This window comes from Myzus persicae, unplaced genomic scaffold (assembly GCF_001856785.1).
Source record: "Myzus persicae strain clone G006 unplaced genomic scaffold, MPER_G0061.0, whole genome shotgun sequence".
NCBI lineage: Eukaryota > Metazoa > Arthropoda > Insecta > Hemiptera > Aphididae > Myzus > Myzus persicae.
Window position 1 is genome coordinate 112,920 of NW_019100482.1, and position 20,327 is coordinate 133,246.

The 20,327-nt window shown below is 30.2% G+C and overlaps 3 protein-coding genes across 8 annotated transcripts; all 3 read left to right on the forward strand.

Annotated features, from left to right (window-relative positions):
* The first annotated feature begins 205 nt into the window (after positions 1-205).
* LOC111027166 (uveal autoantigen with coiled-coil domains and ankyrin repeats protein-like) lies at positions 206-8,513 on the forward strand. 2 transcript variants are annotated; one of them, XM_022305402.1, is made up of 16 exons: positions 206-4,294; positions 4,455-4,626; positions 4,875-5,051; positions 5,125-5,250; positions 5,304-5,429; positions 5,514-5,648; positions 5,723-5,857; positions 5,929-6,063; positions 6,385-6,436; positions 6,898-6,958; positions 7,037-7,232; positions 7,311-7,419; positions 7,502-7,680; positions 7,868-8,052; positions 8,161-8,316; positions 8,381-8,513. In XM_022305402.1, the coding sequence occupies exons 1-16, from the start codon at positions 4,251-4,253 to the stop codon at positions 8,385-8,387; spliced, it is 1,995 nt and encodes a 664-aa protein (XP_022161094.1). In that variant the 5' UTR covers positions 206-4,250; the 3' UTR covers positions 8,388-8,513. The 2 variants fall into 2 exon arrangements, with proteins under 2 accessions (XP_022161094.1, XP_022161102.1); XM_022305410.1 differs by having other exon boundaries at positions 1,342-3,649.
* Positions 8,514-8,951: 438 nt separating this feature from the next.
* LOC111027199 (espin-like) lies at positions 8,952-11,821 on the forward strand. The gene is made up of 3 exons (XM_022305462.1): positions 8,952-9,655; positions 10,321-10,401; positions 10,472-11,821. The coding sequence occupies exons 2-3, from the start codon at positions 10,354-10,356 to the stop codon at positions 11,591-11,593; spliced, it is 1,170 nt and encodes a 389-aa protein (XP_022161154.1). The 5' UTR covers positions 8,952-9,655; positions 10,321-10,353; the 3' UTR covers positions 11,594-11,821.
* A 464-nt stretch (positions 11,822-12,285) lies between these two features.
* LOC111027176 (serine/threonine-protein phosphatase 2A 65 kDa regulatory subunit A beta isoform-like) lies at positions 12,286-20,289 on the forward strand. Of its 5 annotated transcripts, none has more exons than XM_022305421.1 (8): positions 12,286-13,879; positions 13,954-14,150; positions 15,873-16,067; positions 17,011-17,230; positions 17,295-17,455; positions 17,507-17,662; positions 19,494-19,674; positions 19,794-20,289. In XM_022305421.1, the coding sequence occupies exons 1-8, from the start codon at positions 13,774-13,776 to the stop codon at positions 19,994-19,996; spliced, it is 1,419 nt and encodes a 472-aa protein (XP_022161113.1). In that variant the 5' UTR covers positions 12,286-13,773; the 3' UTR covers positions 19,997-20,289. The 5 variants fall into 5 exon arrangements, with proteins under 5 accessions (XP_022161113.1, XP_022161137.1, XP_022161122.1 ...); XM_022305445.1 differs by having other exon boundaries at positions 12,286-13,257; XM_022305430.1 differs by lacking the exon at positions 19,794-20,289 and adding an exon at positions 17,736-18,022 and having other exon boundaries at positions 19,494-19,580.
* The last annotated feature ends 38 nt before the right edge of the window (positions 20,290-20,327 follow it).

Sequence of the window (20,327 nt, forward strand, 5' to 3'; positions counted from 1 at the left end):
TAAATATTGTCTTTAAAATTTGAATAGATTTGATTAGAGCGACTAAACGGCCTTACTTTAATGGCTGTGCATAGGAATATTCCTATCAGTACCAAAGAGGTAATTGATGAATTAGCCAAAAAAAAAAGAAAATTAAATTTTTTACTATAATTTTGAACTGTTTGTAGTTTGTAAATAAAATATATTAAATTTATATGTTTTGTTATTTATTATTTGAATGCACAAATATTAGGTAACAGTAACTAGGTTTAAATTTTTTTTTCTTATCCCCCCCCATACAAAAATGATATATACGCCACTGTAGATGTTAACCCATAACTACTATATATCTTCTGTTATTATTTATTTCACTATTGAATATAACTATCATTGTATCCCTTTGATACTAGTCAACAACTGTAGTCTATCACGGTAGCAACTATCGCATGGCATAACTTTTTAAGATATTTTGGAGAAGTATCATGAACCAAGAGCATCTTTGAGAGATGACTTTTATACAAGCACCATTTAAATCAAGAAAAATATTTGAATTTTGTACATTTGATTTAATTGTTACTCCATATTTATTGACAAATTATTTAATCAATATTATTAATTATATTTGTTCTTTTTTTATGAATATGTTTATGTTCCTTGACACATTTTCCTAATGTATGATATGAACGTCATCTACAACTTATAAAATGATTTATTAAACTTAAAAACTATTACCTATGTATTTATATAAGTTTGTTTATGTTTGTCAGTAGTTTATTTAAGAGTAGATTGGTATTAGGTAGTTATTCCCATGATCACATCTGGAATAAATCTAATTGAGTGTTAACACTAAAATTACTTTAACAACATAAATATGAACAATTGTTTATAATATTGTCAATACAGTTTTCATTTCAATCATCAAAATTAATTGTATACATGCTTTGAAAATGTTATGACACACATTACAAATGCATTTACTAACCATTACACTTTTGAAAATTGTCAACTAAATGTATATTTTCGAATAGCTTCTAGTCATAGTTATACAACAAAAACTTCAAAGATAACTCGGTCTTTACATCCATATAAAATATTAATAAGACAAGTCTTAAAATCCACAATGCTGAATAATGGGTACCTATAGTAAATTGGTAAACGTAGATATTATTTTTTTATAAAAAAAGAATATTGTGGTCGTCCAGAGCGAGAAGTGATATATACATTTTATTAATAGAGAATTGTATGTAGATTCCATTCAAATAGCAAGTTCAACTAATTTTCCAGTAGTGTCCTTGAGAGTTTTCAAAACCCATAAGAAACCAAAAAACAATAAAATATTAATTGTTACATCAATAATAAAATATTAATTGTTACATCAATAATTAAATAATACTTATTGAATTATTTGCAATAATTAGGTATACTTAAGTTAGGTTACCATATAGGTAGTTTTTGTAATTTTTAGATTTCGAAGAAAATAGTCAACAATAGTTTTTACTTTTTCTCTTCTGCTCTTACATTAGTTGCAATGTCAAATATAATATTACAAAATTGATAATTTACTGTAATAAAGGTACTTATTTGATTTTCAGATACAAATTCTTACAAAACAGTATTAAAAATTGAAATACTTTTATTCTAGTTTCTAATATAAAATTGGTTTTTAGCTTTTCATAAGTCATCACACAAGCATAGGCAATATGGCCCATTATTCTGTTGAAATAAATAAAAGTAAACTCTTAATACTTAAAAAAAAACAATATTTTGTTTTTGTGCAAAAAATATGGCTCAAAGTGGCCAACCATTTTGAATAGGTAATGAAAAAGACAGAAAAATAATATTAGTATATGAGGAAATAATAAAAAAAAAACACCATACAAGACAAAAAAGCAGGGGGGAGTGGTACGCGATGGCGAGGTGCCACTGGCCACCTCCATACGATCCCTCGAAGTCTCGACCCGTCCCATTGAGTGCAATGGCCAGCGCGTTTGCTCTCGGGCGACGGCCATCATGACAGGGCCAAGGCCCGACAGCCACGACCGCTGGAGCGACGAACGGTGAGCGGTCAGCGCGATGTTGTGCGCATTGACAAAGTACCGAGTGAGCTGACACATAACCATCGGAATCGGCGGCGACCGGAGGCTTGACTTGACCGGCGGTATTGCCATTGGAAGAAAAATGGGGACAATCGTCGGACCACGCCGGAACGCACCGCGATCCTGATATTCCCCGATCCTCCCTGGGGTCCCGTCGGCCGCATCTGCGTCCCAGGTGGCCGTCCAGGAGTCGTGCACCACCGTACCCTGAAACGTTATCAGTTTTCCACGGGTCTGGCGGTGCTGACATTCGTGTCCCTAGCTTAGTTATCTATCGCTCACCCGTTGTGTTTTGCAGCCCCCCCCCCCCCGCGTCGAGCACACAGTCATCGTCGTGGTACCGTCGGGGCTGAGTCGTTGTCCGCGCCGGTATCGCTAGCCGCTGTCTAGTCGTCCGTCTATCGCTCCGAGGGCGACCGAAAAATCCGGGACCCAGCCGAACCGCCAGATGAGAACGCGTGACTCTGACCACTGCGATCCCGTCGCACCACGGGAGGTCGGAGAACGTATTTCGGCGGCTTACCGCCGTCCGCCGGACACCGTAAAGCGCTATGGCGCGCACCATTCTCCACGTCGCCGTTGCCGCCGTCTTGTCTTGGTGTTCTTCAGCTATGGCGGAGGGATAAGGGAAACTGCGGATCTCATTCCCTTCGGCAGCAGCAACCGCACGGTAACAGGCTCTTGACGCCTCTCCGTGCGGCGCTGACAATGCGCCTCGGCCGACCGCGCGAAGGGTTTCTCGTTACCGCAATGGGCGCAATGGTTGTCGCCGGATGTTTCTGCCTGTCCTGCAGCTCCGTATATCTTCCCTCTCTTCTTGTATTCCCTCAGCCGGCACGTCTTCCTCGTGAACCTCGCCGCCAGTCAGTATACGACGCCCTGCCCATTGTTCCCTGTCGTCTCGATGGGCGGCAGTGCTGGTTCGATGTCACCACTTTCCGGCATGCTGCACACTGCGTCAACAATCTCGGTCACGATGCATCGCATCTTCATCTATATCCTCGGGGTTTGAAATGATTAGTTTTTCTTCGGGCGGAAGAAAATCTTCGCCTTCGATAGACATCGTCCAGTTACCTGCAACGAAGCTCAGAACATTTAAATCAAGTGTCGCAATTATAATTTCGTGAATGGTAGCCATTTTTTTTCGATATATGTGGTTTGGTCAATCATAAATAGAATAGCCACCGTTTGGATTTCGGGCTCCTTTATTTTTCAAAAAATCATTATTATTGAAATATTCTCAATAATATTATAGGTACTACCTATAATATTATTAATAACAAGGATTTGTATTTAGATTTTTACTATACTACAGTGCTCGTCTTATACTTTTCAGGTGAAATCTTTAAATCTTTTAGAAACGATGAATGTATTGATTATGCAATGACATGATTCAACGTATGCAAACAAGTTTTATGGTAAACAAATTATGATTCGATCTCCAAAGTGATATATACCTAAACACCAAAGCATAGTAAATTTGTACTTTGAAGTGATTGGATCCAAGTAGTAAAGATTATAGTCAAATCCAATCAAAAAGATGGCACCTGGAAGCAATATTTATTAATTTCAAGGTTTAGTGATTCACAATCATTGTTATTTTCCCATTGCATGTTACTGTAAAAATAATAAATAATATTTGACATCAAATTTCTTTATTTGTTGTAAGCTTATTGTAACTTGGTGCTCTTTTGTTAAAGTTCAAGATAAATTATTACAAAACCTTAAAAGCACTTGTTGACTTAACTAATTACCCATATTAGCTTATAACTTCTTAACTTATTCAGTTAAAATGTTTGTTGTTGTAAATTAACTTTGGTGATAATTAAAAGGGCAAATTATATGTTAAACTCTACCCTTAAATAACATTTTAACACGTGAATTGTTATATAAATAGGTACCTAAATATTATGATTTATAAAAAGTAATAATTTTGTATAAAAATGCATCTATTCTGTTCGAATTCATATTATTTTTGAAATCAATACGATATCCACGGCTACGCTTTATGTTTAAGACATAACTTGTGGTTTATAATTGCGATGTACTATATCAGTCTATAAACCGTACTTATTGTATGAACCTCGTACTTATAAGAAGTTAATTGAATTTGACAGTTATAAGTATTCGCATTAGCTAGTTACCAGCTATTACATATTAAAAAAAATCACAACAATGGATTTCGAACCTGCGGAATTCATACCTGTTTGGGAAGAATCGTAAGTAGTGTAATCGATGTATACTTTATTGTGTCCGAATACTTGTAAAACTTTAATCTGTTTCAACGCATATACACTGTTTATTATTTTATTCATTAACTTTTACGAGGAGCGTTTTTTTTGGGAAAACGAAGATTCAACATTTTAAATGAAATTTCAGACCAGAAGTATATTATGACCCGGTGATACTAGAACATGAATTAGATCAGTTAAAAAAGGAATATTCCGAGATAAAATATCGGTGCTCGGAACTAGAAGCAGAAAATACACAGTTAAGAACGGCTGTAAAAACAAAAGAAAAAGAAAAAACAGATCTCCATAACTTATTCAGAGTAGGTATTCATTTTAATTCTAATTATGAGGGTAGCTACACATACCAATATTTACTGTTACCACATCTTCAACAAACAACAAATATTTGGTATTGCTCTGTAGGTATTTCTATAATTTTTCTTACGTATAATTTAAATGACATTAAAACGTGTACCCTTGTTTTTATTTAGTTAGTTAGACCACATACAAATATGGACCAACTATATTTATATAATATTAAATATATCATTACATTGTATTTTTTTAGGAAAATACAATCAAATTACCAAATGTCCAAGCAAAAGTCTTGGAATTAAATAAGGAAATAAATAAGCTAACCACGGATAAAAAAAATTTGATAATGGCCAATGAGAATTCAAAAGAAAAACGCGAAGAATTAGAAAAAAAATATAAAGAAGTTACGGAGAGTAATACAGCTTTAGTGGTAATAATATAATACTATTACGATTAACATACACATTATGTCCACGATAAGTAAATATAAAATAAATATTTAGGTTGCGAACAGAAAGCTAGACAAAATTCACGCGAAATGTAAACTAGAAAAAGAAAAGGAAATCAAGGATAAACTTCGAACGAAAACTGAAAACGACAAAACAAAAGCTAAGATTGAAGAACTTGAAGTGATTTTGATATTTTAAAAAGTAATACAATTATTTCACGAGTATAATTTCAGATTGAGAATAAAGCACTGAAAACACAAATTAGTAACCACGAGGACGAATTACGATTTAAAGAAATGCAAATTACAGGATTGGCAAGAGCCAATAAAATTCTCGAGACTAAGGTTGAGAATGTATTGGTAAGTATTATATAACTATGTATTATGTTTGATTTAAATTAATACATTAAGTATAATATATTTCACAAAAAAATATTTTCGCAGATCAAATTAACAGATTCTGAAAAACTTGTAACAGTTCTAGAAAAAAAAATAAAAACTATGAATAAGGAATGTTCAGAGTCAATACTTCGATACTCGAGTCTGCTTAAACAAAACAATAGCTTACAAAAAAAATTGGTGATTATTGTGTTTAACATTTTAATTATTAAACATAATCAGAAAATAATTAACTTGGTGAACATTTTATTTAGGACGAAGCAAATGAATTATTGATAACGGTCGATGAATTGAAAGAAAATGAACGTGGATTATACAAACAAATGAACACGTTTAAACGAATAATATTAGCAGAGCAATTGGAAAATAAGAAATTAATCGAAATCGCTGTAATTAAAAAAAAATTTTTATTTTATAATTTATATACATTGCATAAAATATATAATAATATGTATTCCAGCATCAATTGGAGAAACAAAAAACCAGGTTTATATACACAGGAGAAGACATAACGATAATAAAGCGCAAATTAGAAGAATGCATGAAACTCAATCTTGATCTGTCGAAGAAATTCAGTAACCTCGACTGTCCTTTCGTAAGATATTATATCTAAGCGAGTTATTTGATAGTAGAATCTTAAAAAATAACATTGTTCGTTATTAATTTAATTCAAAAGTATAAATCCGTATAATTTCGTTATAATTTCGTTATTTATAAATATTTTTATTTTATTAAGTTTACAGATTCAATTTAAAAGTATATTGTTCGTAGCATAAAGTAAATATATTTTGTAAATTGTTTGATAAAATGCGCTTAGGCCCATTTTATTTTATACAATTTAAAAAATATCTTTTTTGAACTCACCTCAGAGTGAATGTTGATATTTAAGTGTAGTAATACAAATTGTATTTTACAGTACCAGTCGAAATATGGTAAAATTGAAGACAAGGAACCAGCCATAAAATGCGGTAAATTATTCCATAACTATAATTTACCATCTATATTACCAATAATAATTATAAACTGGATTTGTATTTAGCAATTTACAATATTTAGTAGATAATTAATTATAACCTCGTGACCGTATTAGGAAGTCACGACAAAAAGTACAATTTGTACTTTAAATGCAGATTTAAATTTTAAATTTAAATACAACTAGTATCAATCTATAAACTGAATGCTGGGGTGTAAAGTTGGGGATCAAAATATTATTGTAATTTAAAATAAACTTAGAATTTTATTCAATGCCAAAAATATACCTACTACATGTAGTTAAGCACATTGAATATGAGAGTAAATTGTGTATACCCCTGATCGCATAGATATTAAATATTTTGAATAATTTTAATGGTTGGCACTTATAACATACATATCCCATGATTGTTTTCGGTTGTCACGTTTTAAATGTTGGATTAACTATTTATTTCAGGTTCGATAAAAGAAAAACATTATGAAAATAAAATATTTGCTTTGGAACAAGTGATCAAAGGGTATACGTCTTAACCTTATATTAGGTACACTTGAAGAAATACAATTAAAACATATAGGCTGTTTATTTTGTTCAATAGGTTACATTTAAAATATGATAGTCAAGAGAAAAAACAGCTTCAATATCGAGGCGTGGTGATTAAAAGCTTGTATGATGTAAAAAGAGCAGTAGATAAAGAAAAGGCTACTAGAGCCTTGCTCGAAAAACAAAAATATAATATTATCTATGATAAATTAGAAGTCTTGGATAAAGATTCAAAGATTCAAAAACTAGAGGTAACACTGTAACAGTATGAAACAATAATATCATGTCAGTTGCATTGAATAATATACAGTAGTATATTTGTTTAATAGATTCAAAAGGATGATTATGATCAGAAATGTAAATTACTTAATAGACAATCAACTTTGCTCTGCAGACAAGTAAGAAACGATTTTAAGAAAATGGAGTCCATGAAAAAAAGTACGTATTACCTTGTCATTAAACAATTTTGTCGAATATAATATAAGTGATGTCAATCATTGTTTATTTTTATCTTTACCAGACATTCGGAGAGCAAATAAAGTTTTTGAAGGCGTGGAACAAAAAAATGATGAATTACGAAATAAGACTGAACAGGCAGAGAAATTAGAGGAATCTATGAAAACGCAATTAGAATTTAATATCAAATGCCAAAAACGTCAACAATTAGAAGCAAACCAAATGAAATCTACTATCGAAGAGGTAAAACAATTTTCTCAAAATAACCTGGAGTGATTAACTTATTGACGATCTCCATACTTAACACATTTTAGTATTATACATGTAAACAATGTTTTCTTGTCGAAAATAACTATTTACTCATAAACTAATAAACCATGTAAATAATATTAGTTAAATGATGTGTTCATTTGAGTATATTATACTTTAGTTTGAGAAAAAAATCCATAAAATGCAAGAAGAGTTGAATAATACTAAACAAAAAAACGATGAATTGACAAACGCAGTTGCACGATTTCAGACGTCAAGCGAATTTGATAAGAAAATTCAATCGAAAAATATCAACGAAGCGAAAATTGAAATCGGGAAATTGTCAATTGAAAATAAAAAATTAACGTAATAATCAGTATAATTTGTGTTTAATATAGCTTATTCTAGGAAGATGAAATAATATTATATTTGAACTGCTAATCAAGTAACAACCGTATGCATATCTATTTTTAGATTTGAAAACAAATGTCTTTCGAAGTTGAAGGACGAAAATAAATTATTACAATCCAGATTAATGACTGGAGAACGGAATTTGTTATACCTTCAAACAAAATTCGATAAATTGTACAACGAGAAACAACGCCAGATAAATGCATCGAGAATACCCAAGTACTTAAAAGAATGTCTAATAGTATCCTAAATTATAAATTGTATTGTTCAATGTGTGTTGCAGATTGTAGTTGGAATGAAGAAGAAAGTCTCTATTCCAGTTTTGTTCAAGCACAAAATGTCCACGGTTTTATAATGTACATTACTTATTGTTATACATACATTTAATAATATAATAAACATGCATATAAAATAAATGCTTCATTTTTTGAATATTTAACAGACTCAAAAGCAATTGAACGTTTGAATTTACCATATTGAACGAGTAACTAGGTACCTATAACATAAGTAGGGCTTGTTTTAAAATTCCTAGATGAATATGTTGCTTAGTCACCGATTGGACATTGAGTTCAGATACAGTAAAACGGGTATCCCGATAATTGAACGAAAGAAAAAGAGGGAAATGTAGTGTGTCGTGTGTGGAATTTTGTTCTGTTAAAAAAATACAAGAATTGAAAAATAATAAAACACGACACGAATATAGCTTATAAGCTGTAATATCTATTAACGGGTCCAAATCGCAATTTAGTTTTCATTTTAACCGATATGAGCGCTATATGCGGGAACAGTCACAGATCACCATAGATAATAAATTATTATAATATTTATTATCTATGCAGATCACATGACTTTGATTCAAATCGTATGCCGTGTGATAACGCTTTTCTAAGACTTTGTCGTCGGGCAACCATACTATCTTTAATCGTGATCATAACAAATAAATATTATTCTTAATATTATTCTGTGATATTATCTATTATTATCTAATATTATCTTATCGTGTGACGGATCATAATCATCAAACAACGGTCGACCCGACTCGACGGAAGTTGTTGTGCAGGACGGGCGATGTCGTTTCGACGTCCTGAGTTGCCGAATGATGAGCGCCTGAGCGTTTTCGCCCGTCGGCGCCGTCGCGCCGAGCTCTTCTCATCTTGTGACTTGCAGTTGAATTTGTTCCTATGATTTTCCATTTGATGTATTTTTATCGATCGTCGCCGAACACTGCCTTTGGAGAGTTTGTGCCTGATAGTAATAATAAAATTAATGTTAATAACGAACCACTCGCATTTAGCTCATTTTGATCGTCGCTCTAACATTCCGTTCGATGCGGAGCTCAATTATCTATTACTATACAATTATACAGTGGGTGAAATCAATAAATCGAGTTCTAAGTACCAGACGGTCTACTCGCCGGATTAGCCTAGACGGCATACTCGCATACACCATAATTTGCTCGAGTCTACACTTAAGTTGATTTGAGTGGACGTGTGGTTCGCCGACCCATGGCCTCTGCTGATTAGTGATTAGTGCTTGCCGCTTGATTCATACTAAGTTGGTAAGCTTATTTTACTGCCAATGTAAATTGTTAGAATACTTCATCTCTGCCTCCACCAACCCACCCAACATAAAAAAAAAATCAAAAACAACATAATACTATTTACAAGTTTCAAATATTTCATCAAAAGATTGGTGAATAATCAATGATTCATATATTGTTATTCTAAATTTGGATGATTCCATGTTTCTAAAATTCTTAAGGCTTATTGATAGTTTTGTGGTAGAAAATGTCTAAATAATTTTTTTTGTGATTGTGGCTAATTTAAACAAATTAAATCTATCCTTGGACGTGTTGGTGGTCAAATTATTCGGTCTGGCGGGTGAATTTGTTTCCTGCAACGTCATACTTTATATTTTGTATTTTGAATAGTTTTAACAATTTACCATGATTGATAATTTTAATAATCATAAAAGTATAAATATTTATTAATACTTTTTGTTTTATAAAAGTTTTCATAGAAGTCTTATTTTTGATATTTGAAGCCTGTTTTATAATAATATGTAGGTACACACCTAGTTAGAAATCATTAATTTTGTTATTCTTCATATAATATAATCAACTTTTGTCACTAATCACCATTTCTTTATTGTAAATTGTAATTGATGTTAAAAAATTTTCTTTGGCCATTTCATGAACATAGATTTTACTTTCTATTTTTACAGAATACAACTAGAAATAAAAAGAGAAATTCAAAAATGGATACCTACAATACATGTCCATGTATGCGTCGTGAAAACCCTAAAGTAAATATAAGTGCTTGTACATCGTTTTAATAAATTCTATTGATTTAACACTTTGTTTTTGTTTTTCTAGGACCGTGTATGTTTTTCTAATGGTTGTGATAAGCGCACTGTATTTACATTAAGTAAAATGGCATATTATGCTTGTATTGACATTCAAAAAAAAGAGTACAACAGAATTAGAAATGCACCGGTAGTTGATATACAGAACTGTTGTCGCAAAATATTGGATGCCATTAAAAGAAATATTGATTTGCCATATGATCCAAATCATACAGAATGTATCTATGCATATCGTGAAAACTTTAAGGTAGCATGTTTTGAAGCTGCAAGAGTTGGGCATATGGACTGTTTAAGATTTGCCCATGAAAATGGATTTCTGTGGACCACTAGAACATCCAAGAGGGCTGCAAAAAATGGATATCTTGACTGTTTAGAATATGCACATGAGCATGGATGTCCATATGGTGACACCATTTTAAAATACTCTGCTAAAGGTGGACACTTAGAGTGTATGAAGTACTTGTATGAAACTGGATGTAAATTGACAATTTTAGCATGCTCTGCCGCTGCAGAAGGTGGTTTTTTAAAATGTTTAAAGTTTGCTCATGAAATTGGATGTCCGTGGGGAATTAAGACGTGCACTAAAGCTGCAGCTGGTGGCTACTTGGATTGCTTAAAATATGCTCACAGGAATGGAAGTGTCTTAACCGTGAAAACATGCGCTGCGGCAGCAAGAGGTGGACATTTGAAATGTTTAAAATATGCTCACCGAAATCGATGTAGATGGGATGAAGAAACAACTAATAATGCTGCACTTGGGGGACATTTTAAGTGTCTTGTATATGCACAAAAACACGGATGTCCGCTAGGTCTAAATATTTTGGAAAAGGCTGCGATAGGTGGAAGCTTGGACTGTATGAAATACTTATATAAATTAGGATGTCAGATAGGACGATTAACATGTGCCACTCCTGCAAAACATGGGAACTTAGAATGTTTAAAATATTGTCGTAAAATTGGATGTGAATGGGGAAGAAATGTGTGCACCAAAGCTGCAGCTCGTGGCCACTTAGCTTGCCTCATCTATGCCCATGAAAGTGGTTGTATTATGACCTGTACCACGTGCACAGCCGCTGCACGAGATGAACATTTAGATTGTTTAGAGTATGGTCGTCGGTTTGTAGATTGGTGAGAGTGAGATGAAGCGTAAATAAACGCTTCAAACTTCTGATTTAAGATTTTACTATTTACCTAAGAAATGTTTAATTCATTAAACATAAGGCCATATATTTTATGAATAAAAAGAGATGGTAAAATAATAATACAACATCCTAAATTAAATGTATGATAATCTATATAATATTATGAACTTATGTTAGATCGAACAATCTCATTCAGTAAAATGAACTAATCTGACCAATATGAAATTATTTATGAAAATCAATGTCAAATGTTATCTTTCCTTGAATGGACTTAGCACCTGGTGAAAAATGTAAATATGTGAAATTTAGATATACTTACTATATTTACTATTTGTCTTACCTGCAAAGTGCAAATTATTTAATTGTGTATTCAATGTTAAGAATATTATATTATTCAATTGATTCAGGGTATTTTTTCATTTAACTGCCTAAAAAAAAAATCCAATGGTGAATCAACTTCATAGTTCAAAGTATTGAAATGATAAATCTGAATTCACTATGTATATAAATGTATTATAGAAGGCCAATTATTAATTAGTTTAATATGGACCGATTTATTAGATGAAAAAGTGAAAAATATAATTTGATGTGTGGTGTCAAAAGCAATCAAATCAAATTTTGACATTCCATGGTTATAATACAATTGAATCTACAAATAATTTAGCTTGTCAATTCAAGATAAATCAGATAATAATTTCTTAAAAATGAGTACGACTATTCTCCATATTAATTCCTAGTTTTCGAATATTTTGATAATAGTACTAAAAACATTTATGTTTTGATCGCACATGAAAGATCTATCCTTCATAGTTTTGTTCGATTCCTAGTACCTTATAGTTTAAAATACCAGGCCTCACTAACATTTGAATAGATTTCTGGTATCTTCATAATATGCCATCAAAACTCTAAAGGTATGCTTTATGACTATAAAATAATTTTAAATTTATTTCAACATTTCTACTAAAGACCATAGTAAGATATGTGAAAAGGATATAAACTACCAATTACTATACCTATTAGCCTTACCAAATGTTTTTTGTAATATCTTTTATTTTGTGATTTTTGATTACCTACCTAACTATTGAGTTTTGATAGTTCTAATAGTTATGTTATAAGTTTTATAGCAAAACAACTAAGTACCTATATTGTTAGTACTTACTTGTAAAAATTACTTAGGTAGTCGATAAGTTAATGTATGTACCATATTATTATCTAAAACTATTCATCCAAATTTATATAACCAATAACAATTTACAAGTAACAATAACTCTCAATTCAGACATATTTGAACAAAGCAATTCTGTAATGATTATTTATTTAATTATTGTTACCAATGTAATATTTTTAATACTTTAAAATAATATAAAACGTCAATATGTAAATAAATACTTCTTTATTTAATTGTAAAAATATTTGTTAGTAATTGTTTGAGTATAATGTCTGTTACAGTATAAACTATATCGTTATTAAAATGTTAATATATATATATATACAAATATTACAAATGCAATGCTAATGACCTTAGTTGTCGAACCAGAAATTAAAAGTTTCAAGGACAATAAAAATTTTTTTTTAAAAAACGATAACGTGTTTGTAGATGATGGGCAATAGTGGATGTTGGAAGAGGCGAAGTCCACGTTTTTCAAGTAATTAGGTACCTACCAATGTTATAAACTTATAGTTATTTTTAGCTCTCCCTAATTCCACCTATGCTAAAGGCTACTGCCCAGTAAGTTATTATACTCGATAGTAGGTAGGTATATCTATGTAAATTGGAACGAGGTCTAGTAAACATAAATTATAAGTTTCTTTTGATATAATTGAAAACCGTCGGTACAGTCATTATTTGTAGAAGTAAATTCTCCTTTCAATAGCCAAATATTAGACCATGGTCCATGATACCATTTTGTATTATAGACGTTTAAACTATAAACCTAATAATTATTATAAAAAAAAATAGTGCCTTAGAATCGAGATGACCTGGGAATTTCAAATGTTGTATTTTGTTGTTTTGGCGCCTTGGTGGTACTAAAATAGAAGCCGTGTCTATTGGAGGCGTAATATATTATATTTTTATGATACGTCTTTGATGACTTCATTTTTAAAAACATCTATGGTAGAAATCGCCCTTGAACAGCGATGACTGCACGTCGACTTCGATGAATTATGAATGCCATTTCAATATGGAAGTACGGAACTGCAATTTTGCATTTTCAATTTGACATTTGTAACTAGCACCTACCTACTTATTCAGTCACCACGATCGTTAATAATAGGTATTCGATGTAAAGGACTGGTAGTCGAGTAGGTATCGTCAATATTGATTTATGCTACATATTTACATTTCTAGTACCCGGGAAGCTCGTTTTCTATTCTAAAGTTAGAAGTTGTCCAATTTGTCTACTGAGAAAAGTGGATAGTATGGCTGAACGAATTGAACAAGGAACTCCCAAAACCTATCGCGGCGACAACCATTTGGAGTTAAACGATGATAATAATTGCGATCGCTCATTTATCGAAGCTACTGTAAACTGTGATCGCCTTGTGGTAAGTTTCCGTTTGTTGCCGAAACATATAATTTTTGACCAATATATTATTTTATGCCTAACACTTGTTAATAACAATTTGGAACAGCGGAGGGGGGGAGAGCAAATAATTTCACCCAAAATATTTTTTTAATAAAATAGTCGATATCGATTATAATTCTGTGAAGCATTATCAAAGTACCCATGTTGCTTAATTTTGTTTCAAAGTTGAAGCATATAATATTGTTTTTAATTTACTTTACTTTTTTATGATTCAATTAGTTTGTTATATAGGTACCTACCTATTTTTTTCTATTTATAATCATATTGGTTTTGTCAACACCTCTTTATTTGGGCATACTATGTTAAAAATAGTTCCGTATCTGATTTAGAGTAAATATATTCAAGCCTGGGCATGAGCAAGGTAAACAGTTAATTTTATCTTTTTTAATTTTATTTTCCCTAACTAAATTTTAACTTAACTAATATTTATTGATATATGAACTTAATAAATAGTTAACGAGTAACTATTAATCAAATCCAAGTTACGATAATTTACAAATAATTAAATTATTATTGATGATGCATAATATCGCATACTATACATTTATTTTTTTATTATTTTAAATTAAATTACTAGCAATTTATATAAAAATAATAATAACTTAAATTAGGTGTACAAGTTCAGTGTCGGTTTCCATATAATTTTTAAGTTTTAACCTTGCTTTTAACTTAACTGAGTTTAAAAAATAATCGGATACACTTTAAATTTTTAAAAAATTGTATATAAACTTAACTTAAAGTTAATGTTGGAAGTATCCACTGATCATTGGCCAGGCTTGAATGGCCTGTGGCTATTTGTACGAATTTTATTCATTCCGAGGCTTTTCTTTAATAATGTTTAAGCTACAAAATAAATAGTACCTAGGAATAGTAACCCACGAAGATGAACAAATTTAGATAACCAGTTAAATAAAACAAGAGTGATATATTTTTATTCCAAGACGTGTATTACTACTTTTACTTATTGGAAACTAAAATTAAAACTTTCTATTATTAAAAATTTGATCTTAAATTTAGTGATGTAATAATTTTATTCAATATTATAATTTAAGTATGCTATAATTTATTATTAAAAGATATCTGTAAAAATTAAAAATATAGTAAAATATACATAGGTCATTAGGTCCTTATTTTTTAAATAATAATCTATTTGTTGAAACACAAATATAAATATTTTTTTTTATAGGATGGGGGCTGCTTATGTTATATTTGTTGAAATCCATTTAGGGGAAAGTGGCCCATTTTCTTCGTGGCACACCCCATACTAAATTCCTGCTCAGCTCACGTATATGGTACGTATACGTACCTTGTACTTACACCTATACTTAATACTTAGTATTTATTATAAATTTAAACATTTTAAGTAGTGCGAAAGTGAGTAAATTACATCCCTCCTTAAATGTTTTACAAGTATGCCATTATATTTAAATATGCTTATACGTCTATCTATACGAAGTCACGAAAAGTAAAAATCTATTTAATCTTAAATATTTAAATATTGTGTTTATTTAGAATCATATTTCGCATTATATGTTTACTCTGGCAGCTATTGTTTTATATTTATTTATTTTTTTGGTATTATAATTATATTTTATGTACGGCCCTCGTCTTTCTTCATTACATTATAATAAGTTGAATACAATTTAATAACAATGTATTTTTTTATTATATGAATCAATAGAATCGTTTGGAATCAATGCCTTTTTTACGGGATGTCGCTTTAAAACTCGGAGCAGAAAATACTCGTAAACACTTAGTACCATACCTTACTCATCTTATAATTGCTGAGCAACTGTCAGAATTGAAGGATTTAGCTGAAGTTCTTGGTGAATTTGAAATTTATGTGGGAGGACCAAAATATGCTCACATTTTGCTGGTAAGTTAAAGACATCAATTAAGTACTTATAATAGTTACCTAGGTAGTTATTTATGTACAGTAAAACAAATTTGCTTAACCATTTTCCACCCTAATTCGAAAATTCTAATGCCGATATTTATTTAATTTTTCCGCCTCCAATTCTTTTAAATGAGATGCTACCCTAAAGCAATACATGACTTGCTTGTACCCCAGCGACGGGTCTGCTATAGTTGCGAGGCGTGAGTCTTTAGGTCAGCACACGATTTAAGATAGTACCATAATATTATGTCTAAGTCCTAAGATAGGTCGGAACTATCTTAAATCGTGGGTCAGGGAGATGTTGAAAAAAATATATGTCAGGCATAATGTTACATAATTACCTACCCATTGATAGGTATTAGGTATTCATTTTTAGACAATAGCCGACCATTGACTATATAAATGTGCAAATCATAAATAAAAAACGAACAACAATAACGCGTTTTCGGTAATCGTTGAGTGATTTCGCAACATTAATAGGTATAGCTTAATAGGTAACTGATGTCTGATTACTCTGATTTAATATCTAACGATTAAGTACCTACTTAAAATGTTTTAAGTTAAAAATATAAACGAATTGTCTCACAGCGCCACGATAATCTCCACCTGTTTTCTAATGTTTTCCCTGCAAACCGCTACTGGCGAAATTAAACAAATTTGACATCGTCTCATATTTATTTTTATTCCTACATATCTATTGTATTTAGATGTTATCTGAATTGACCTGCCGTGCCATAATATGTACTATGTAGGTTGTAGGTATATATTTAATTTACAAAAATTGTTGATCTTAGGTTTATAAGCTAGGTACCTACCTATTAGTATTAGGTACCTATTTACCATGTTTAATGAAAACAATGCCAAATACAATTGTTATCTCTTATTTTCTAAGGATTTAACTTATCATTTTATCCATTTTTAGCTACCCCTAGAAGAATTAACAGGTGTTAAAGTTGGTAATGTAAGGATGGCTGCCATCAAATCATTGCAAACATTGGCCGATATTATGGAAGTCATCGATTTGGAAAATTATTTTATACCTTTTATCGCTAGTTTGACAATGAATGATAGATGTGCTAAACGTTGTTCTGTTAGTCATCTATTCACTACAGTTTATATGCGTGTCAGTCCAAAATATCAAAGTAAATTTCTTGTTTTTAATATTAAGTCTATGGGAATTTTTTTAAATAATTTGTTTTATTATAGGTGACTTAATTGACTATCATTGTTTCTTAAGTTTAGACTCGTTACCTTCTGTTCGTCAAAATGCAGCTAACAACTTGGTTGATTTCAGCGAAATTGTTCATATGTCAATTTTTGACAGTAAATTAACTCCACGTTTGGAACAATTTAGTTTTGACCAAAATGTAATCTTACCAAATTTCTATAAATTTAAATTAATATAGTTTTATTATTAGGAGCATGTTAGAATTTTGGCTTTATCAATAGCAATAACAATTTCAAAAAAATTTGATGTCTCTTACACAAAACAGACAATTCTTCCTATTGTCTTGAATTCAATAAATGACCCTTCATGTGAAGTACGTTCAATACTCATCAAGAATATTGCCAAGGTATCATTTTAGTAATTTACATTTTTATTTAGTTTTGCATCAATTGTTTAATAATTAGCTAGTTTTTAAATAGTTGCTTGTAATTGGTGTAAGTTGCTTAAAGCTTACTGAAAATATAATGAAAGTACTCATTTCATTAACTAAAGACCAACAAATAGAAGTTCGATTGCAGTCTGTCAGTGTTCTTTATGATTGTACTGTTGTTCTTTATGAAAATTTGACTTACTTAGAAGCTACTAAATTGGTAACCAAATTTTTAATTCCAACCTTATGCAATTTAAGTCAGGATACTGATGTGAAATGTAAGCTGGAGGTTCCAGCTGTTTTAGCAAAATTTGGAAAAATAATGCCTAATATAGTGTAAGTTGGCATACATAGATTTGTATTGTATTTTAATGCAGTAATTATTAATGAATTATGTTGGGCTTACCAAAATGTTTATTTTTGATGTTGTTTTTCATTTAAAATCATTCAAATAATAAAAAATATTTAAAAATGGTTGGTATATCTTATTTTATTTTGAAATATTGCTATGTATAACATGTTATTGTAAACAAATATTTTTAATTAATTTCATTATACATTTAAACAGCGAAAACGTTAACAATTACCTACATATATAATATCGAGAAAAAATAATCAATAGCTTTGCAATGATTTTAACCACCGTGCAAAGTTCAAACCATTTCTTGGAACTCCCAGTAAATTATAGTGGGTATATTAAAGCAAGTGGCTCATCGCTCATGTGTTCATATCAAATATACCTATGTGATGCAAATACGCCTTACACAAATACTAAAATATATCATTATATTAATAGTGTTTAAGCAATAGTATAAATGTTTAATTTAGTCCAAAATACATGTGCAATTTTAGAACAAGTAGCCCACAGTTCCACAGGTGTATATGAATATTATTTAGATTACCTACTTATTTTTGGAAATTATTAATGTCTCTGTTTAATAATAATATAGTATATACCTACTAGTCATAAAGTTCTTATTTATAATTCGTAATTATATACATTTTCTTATAGTATTAGGAAAATTGTTATTGTTGAAAATGTATTATAATTCAATGCAATACAATTATGCCCTAAGTACTTCTTTAAAACATACAAGCTACCAATGCTTGACAAACTATGTATACGCCTATATATATTTCAGAATTAAAGATTATTTTGTGGACTTGGTTAACAAATTACTTAAAGACAAAAATGTTGATGTAATATTTAATGTTGTGAAATATATGAAGGATATTTTAGGATCACAGTACAATGTAAATATAATCATATAAATACAGTGTATTTAAAAATGTAATGTGATAGTATTTATATTTAGTTATTAAATATTTTTAGAAAGCACATTTTCTTTTTAATACTTATCTTACCAAATATAGTAACATATAGGTACTTTATTTTTAGGACAAATATTTTTTCTTTGCACATTGTAATCTAATTATTCTACTGTGTTAGGTACTTCAGTACCTACTTTAACTTTAAACTCCTATCAATAATAAACTATAAATAGATAATTCAATAATATTTCCATAATAAAATCAAATTTTACACTGTATGAAGAGAAAATAAACATAAAGTTAACATTTATTTAAAAAAATAATACATACATCTATGCTTTACAATATAATAAGCATATTTGTAAAGAGAAATAGTGCTTGATTTTTTAAGTAAAGAAAAGCCTTTGACATTAATGACATGTTTGCTTTAAAAATTAAATAATTAGAAAATATAATTTTTTAACTATAAAATTGTCTAAAATAAAAGCTCACCCTGTTCATTTTTTATCATTTTAATGTTTATTTATATATTTAGGATTTGATAGTACTACCAGAAGATCGATTAATATGTTGTTTGAAAGCATTTATTATAAGTGATTCGTGGAAAATGCGAAACACTGGTGCAATTTATTTATATATATTGGCAATCCAAAAGGGTCTCAAATTTTTTGAAGATTATTTAGAACAGCCGTTTTTAATACTGTTAACTGACCCAAGTAAATATTATTTAATTCTATTTTTAAAACGTTGTATTGATTCCCTACTATTTTGTATGAAACAGTTTAATATTTGCATGATACTTAAATAGTTGAGTAATGTATTTGATATTTTCCAGAATCAACTGTTCAGCAAACAGCGATGGATGTATTTAAACTATTAGTTACTGAATTTGGAATGGATTGGGCTCAAACATATATAGTGCCATACTTAACGAAAATATCTTACTCAAGAAATACTTATAACAAGATGGCGTTTTTATCATTTGCTAAAGTATGTGCAACATTAATGAGTATACAATTTAGAGCATTAAACATATGAGAGAGAATGCAGTGGAATAATGATTTGTTGGATTCTTAATAACCAACCAAATGTTCCATGATTAGATGTTAGGTATTAGATATTTCATTTATCTTAATAATCTAACTTATATGATGGGGTCTTAAAAGTAAAGTTATTAAAACTTTGGGTGATTAGAATTTTTTGAAATCTGTGATCAATTAATGTTAAACTAACTATTTCCTCATGTTGTGTACCATCAGTCTGACGATAATCTAAATGTTCGCTATGCGTTAGTCAAAATATAAAATGTAATAATGACCTCGATTTCGGAGTATGATTATATTTATAATTATTCTAGTTTTCATAAAAA

What these genes read in the sequence shown, in the direction of transcription:
- LOC111027166 (XM_022305402.1), top strand. Translation starts at nt 4,251, where the DNA reads ATGGATTTCGAACCTGCGGAATTCATACCTGTTTGGGAAGAATC. An exon ending in AGAGTAATACAGCTTTAGTG is followed by an intron (nt 5,052 to 5,124) that starts GTAATAATATAA and finishes ATAAATATTTAG; the next exon opens with GTTGCGAACAGAAAGCTAGA. An exon ending in AGAAATTAATCGAAATCGCT is followed by an intron (nt 5,858 to 5,928) that starts GTAATTAAAAAA and finishes TATGTATTCCAG; the next exon opens with CATCAATTGGAGAAACAAAA.
- LOC111027176 (XM_022305421.1), top strand. Translation starts at nt 13,774, where the DNA reads ATGCCATTTCAATATGGAAGTACGGAACTGCAATTTTGCATTTTCAAT. An exon ending in ACCACGATCGTTAATAATAG is followed by an intron (nt 13,880 to 13,953) that starts GTATTCGATGTA and finishes TTACATTTCTAG; the next exon opens with TACCCGGGAAGCTCGTTTTC. An exon ending in AATATGCTCACATTTTGCTG is followed by an intron (nt 16,068 to 17,010) that starts GTAAGTTAAAGA and finishes ATCCATTTTTAG; the next exon opens with CTACCCCTAGAAGAATTAAC.
- LOC111027199 (XM_022305462.1), top strand. Translation starts at nt 10,354, where the DNA reads ATGGATACCTACAATACATGTCCATGTATGCGTCGTGAAAACCCTAAA. An exon ending in TGCGTCGTGAAAACCCTAAA is followed by an intron (nt 10,402 to 10,471) that starts GTAAATATAAGT and finishes TTGTTTTTCTAG; the next exon opens with GACCGTGTATGTTTTTCTAA.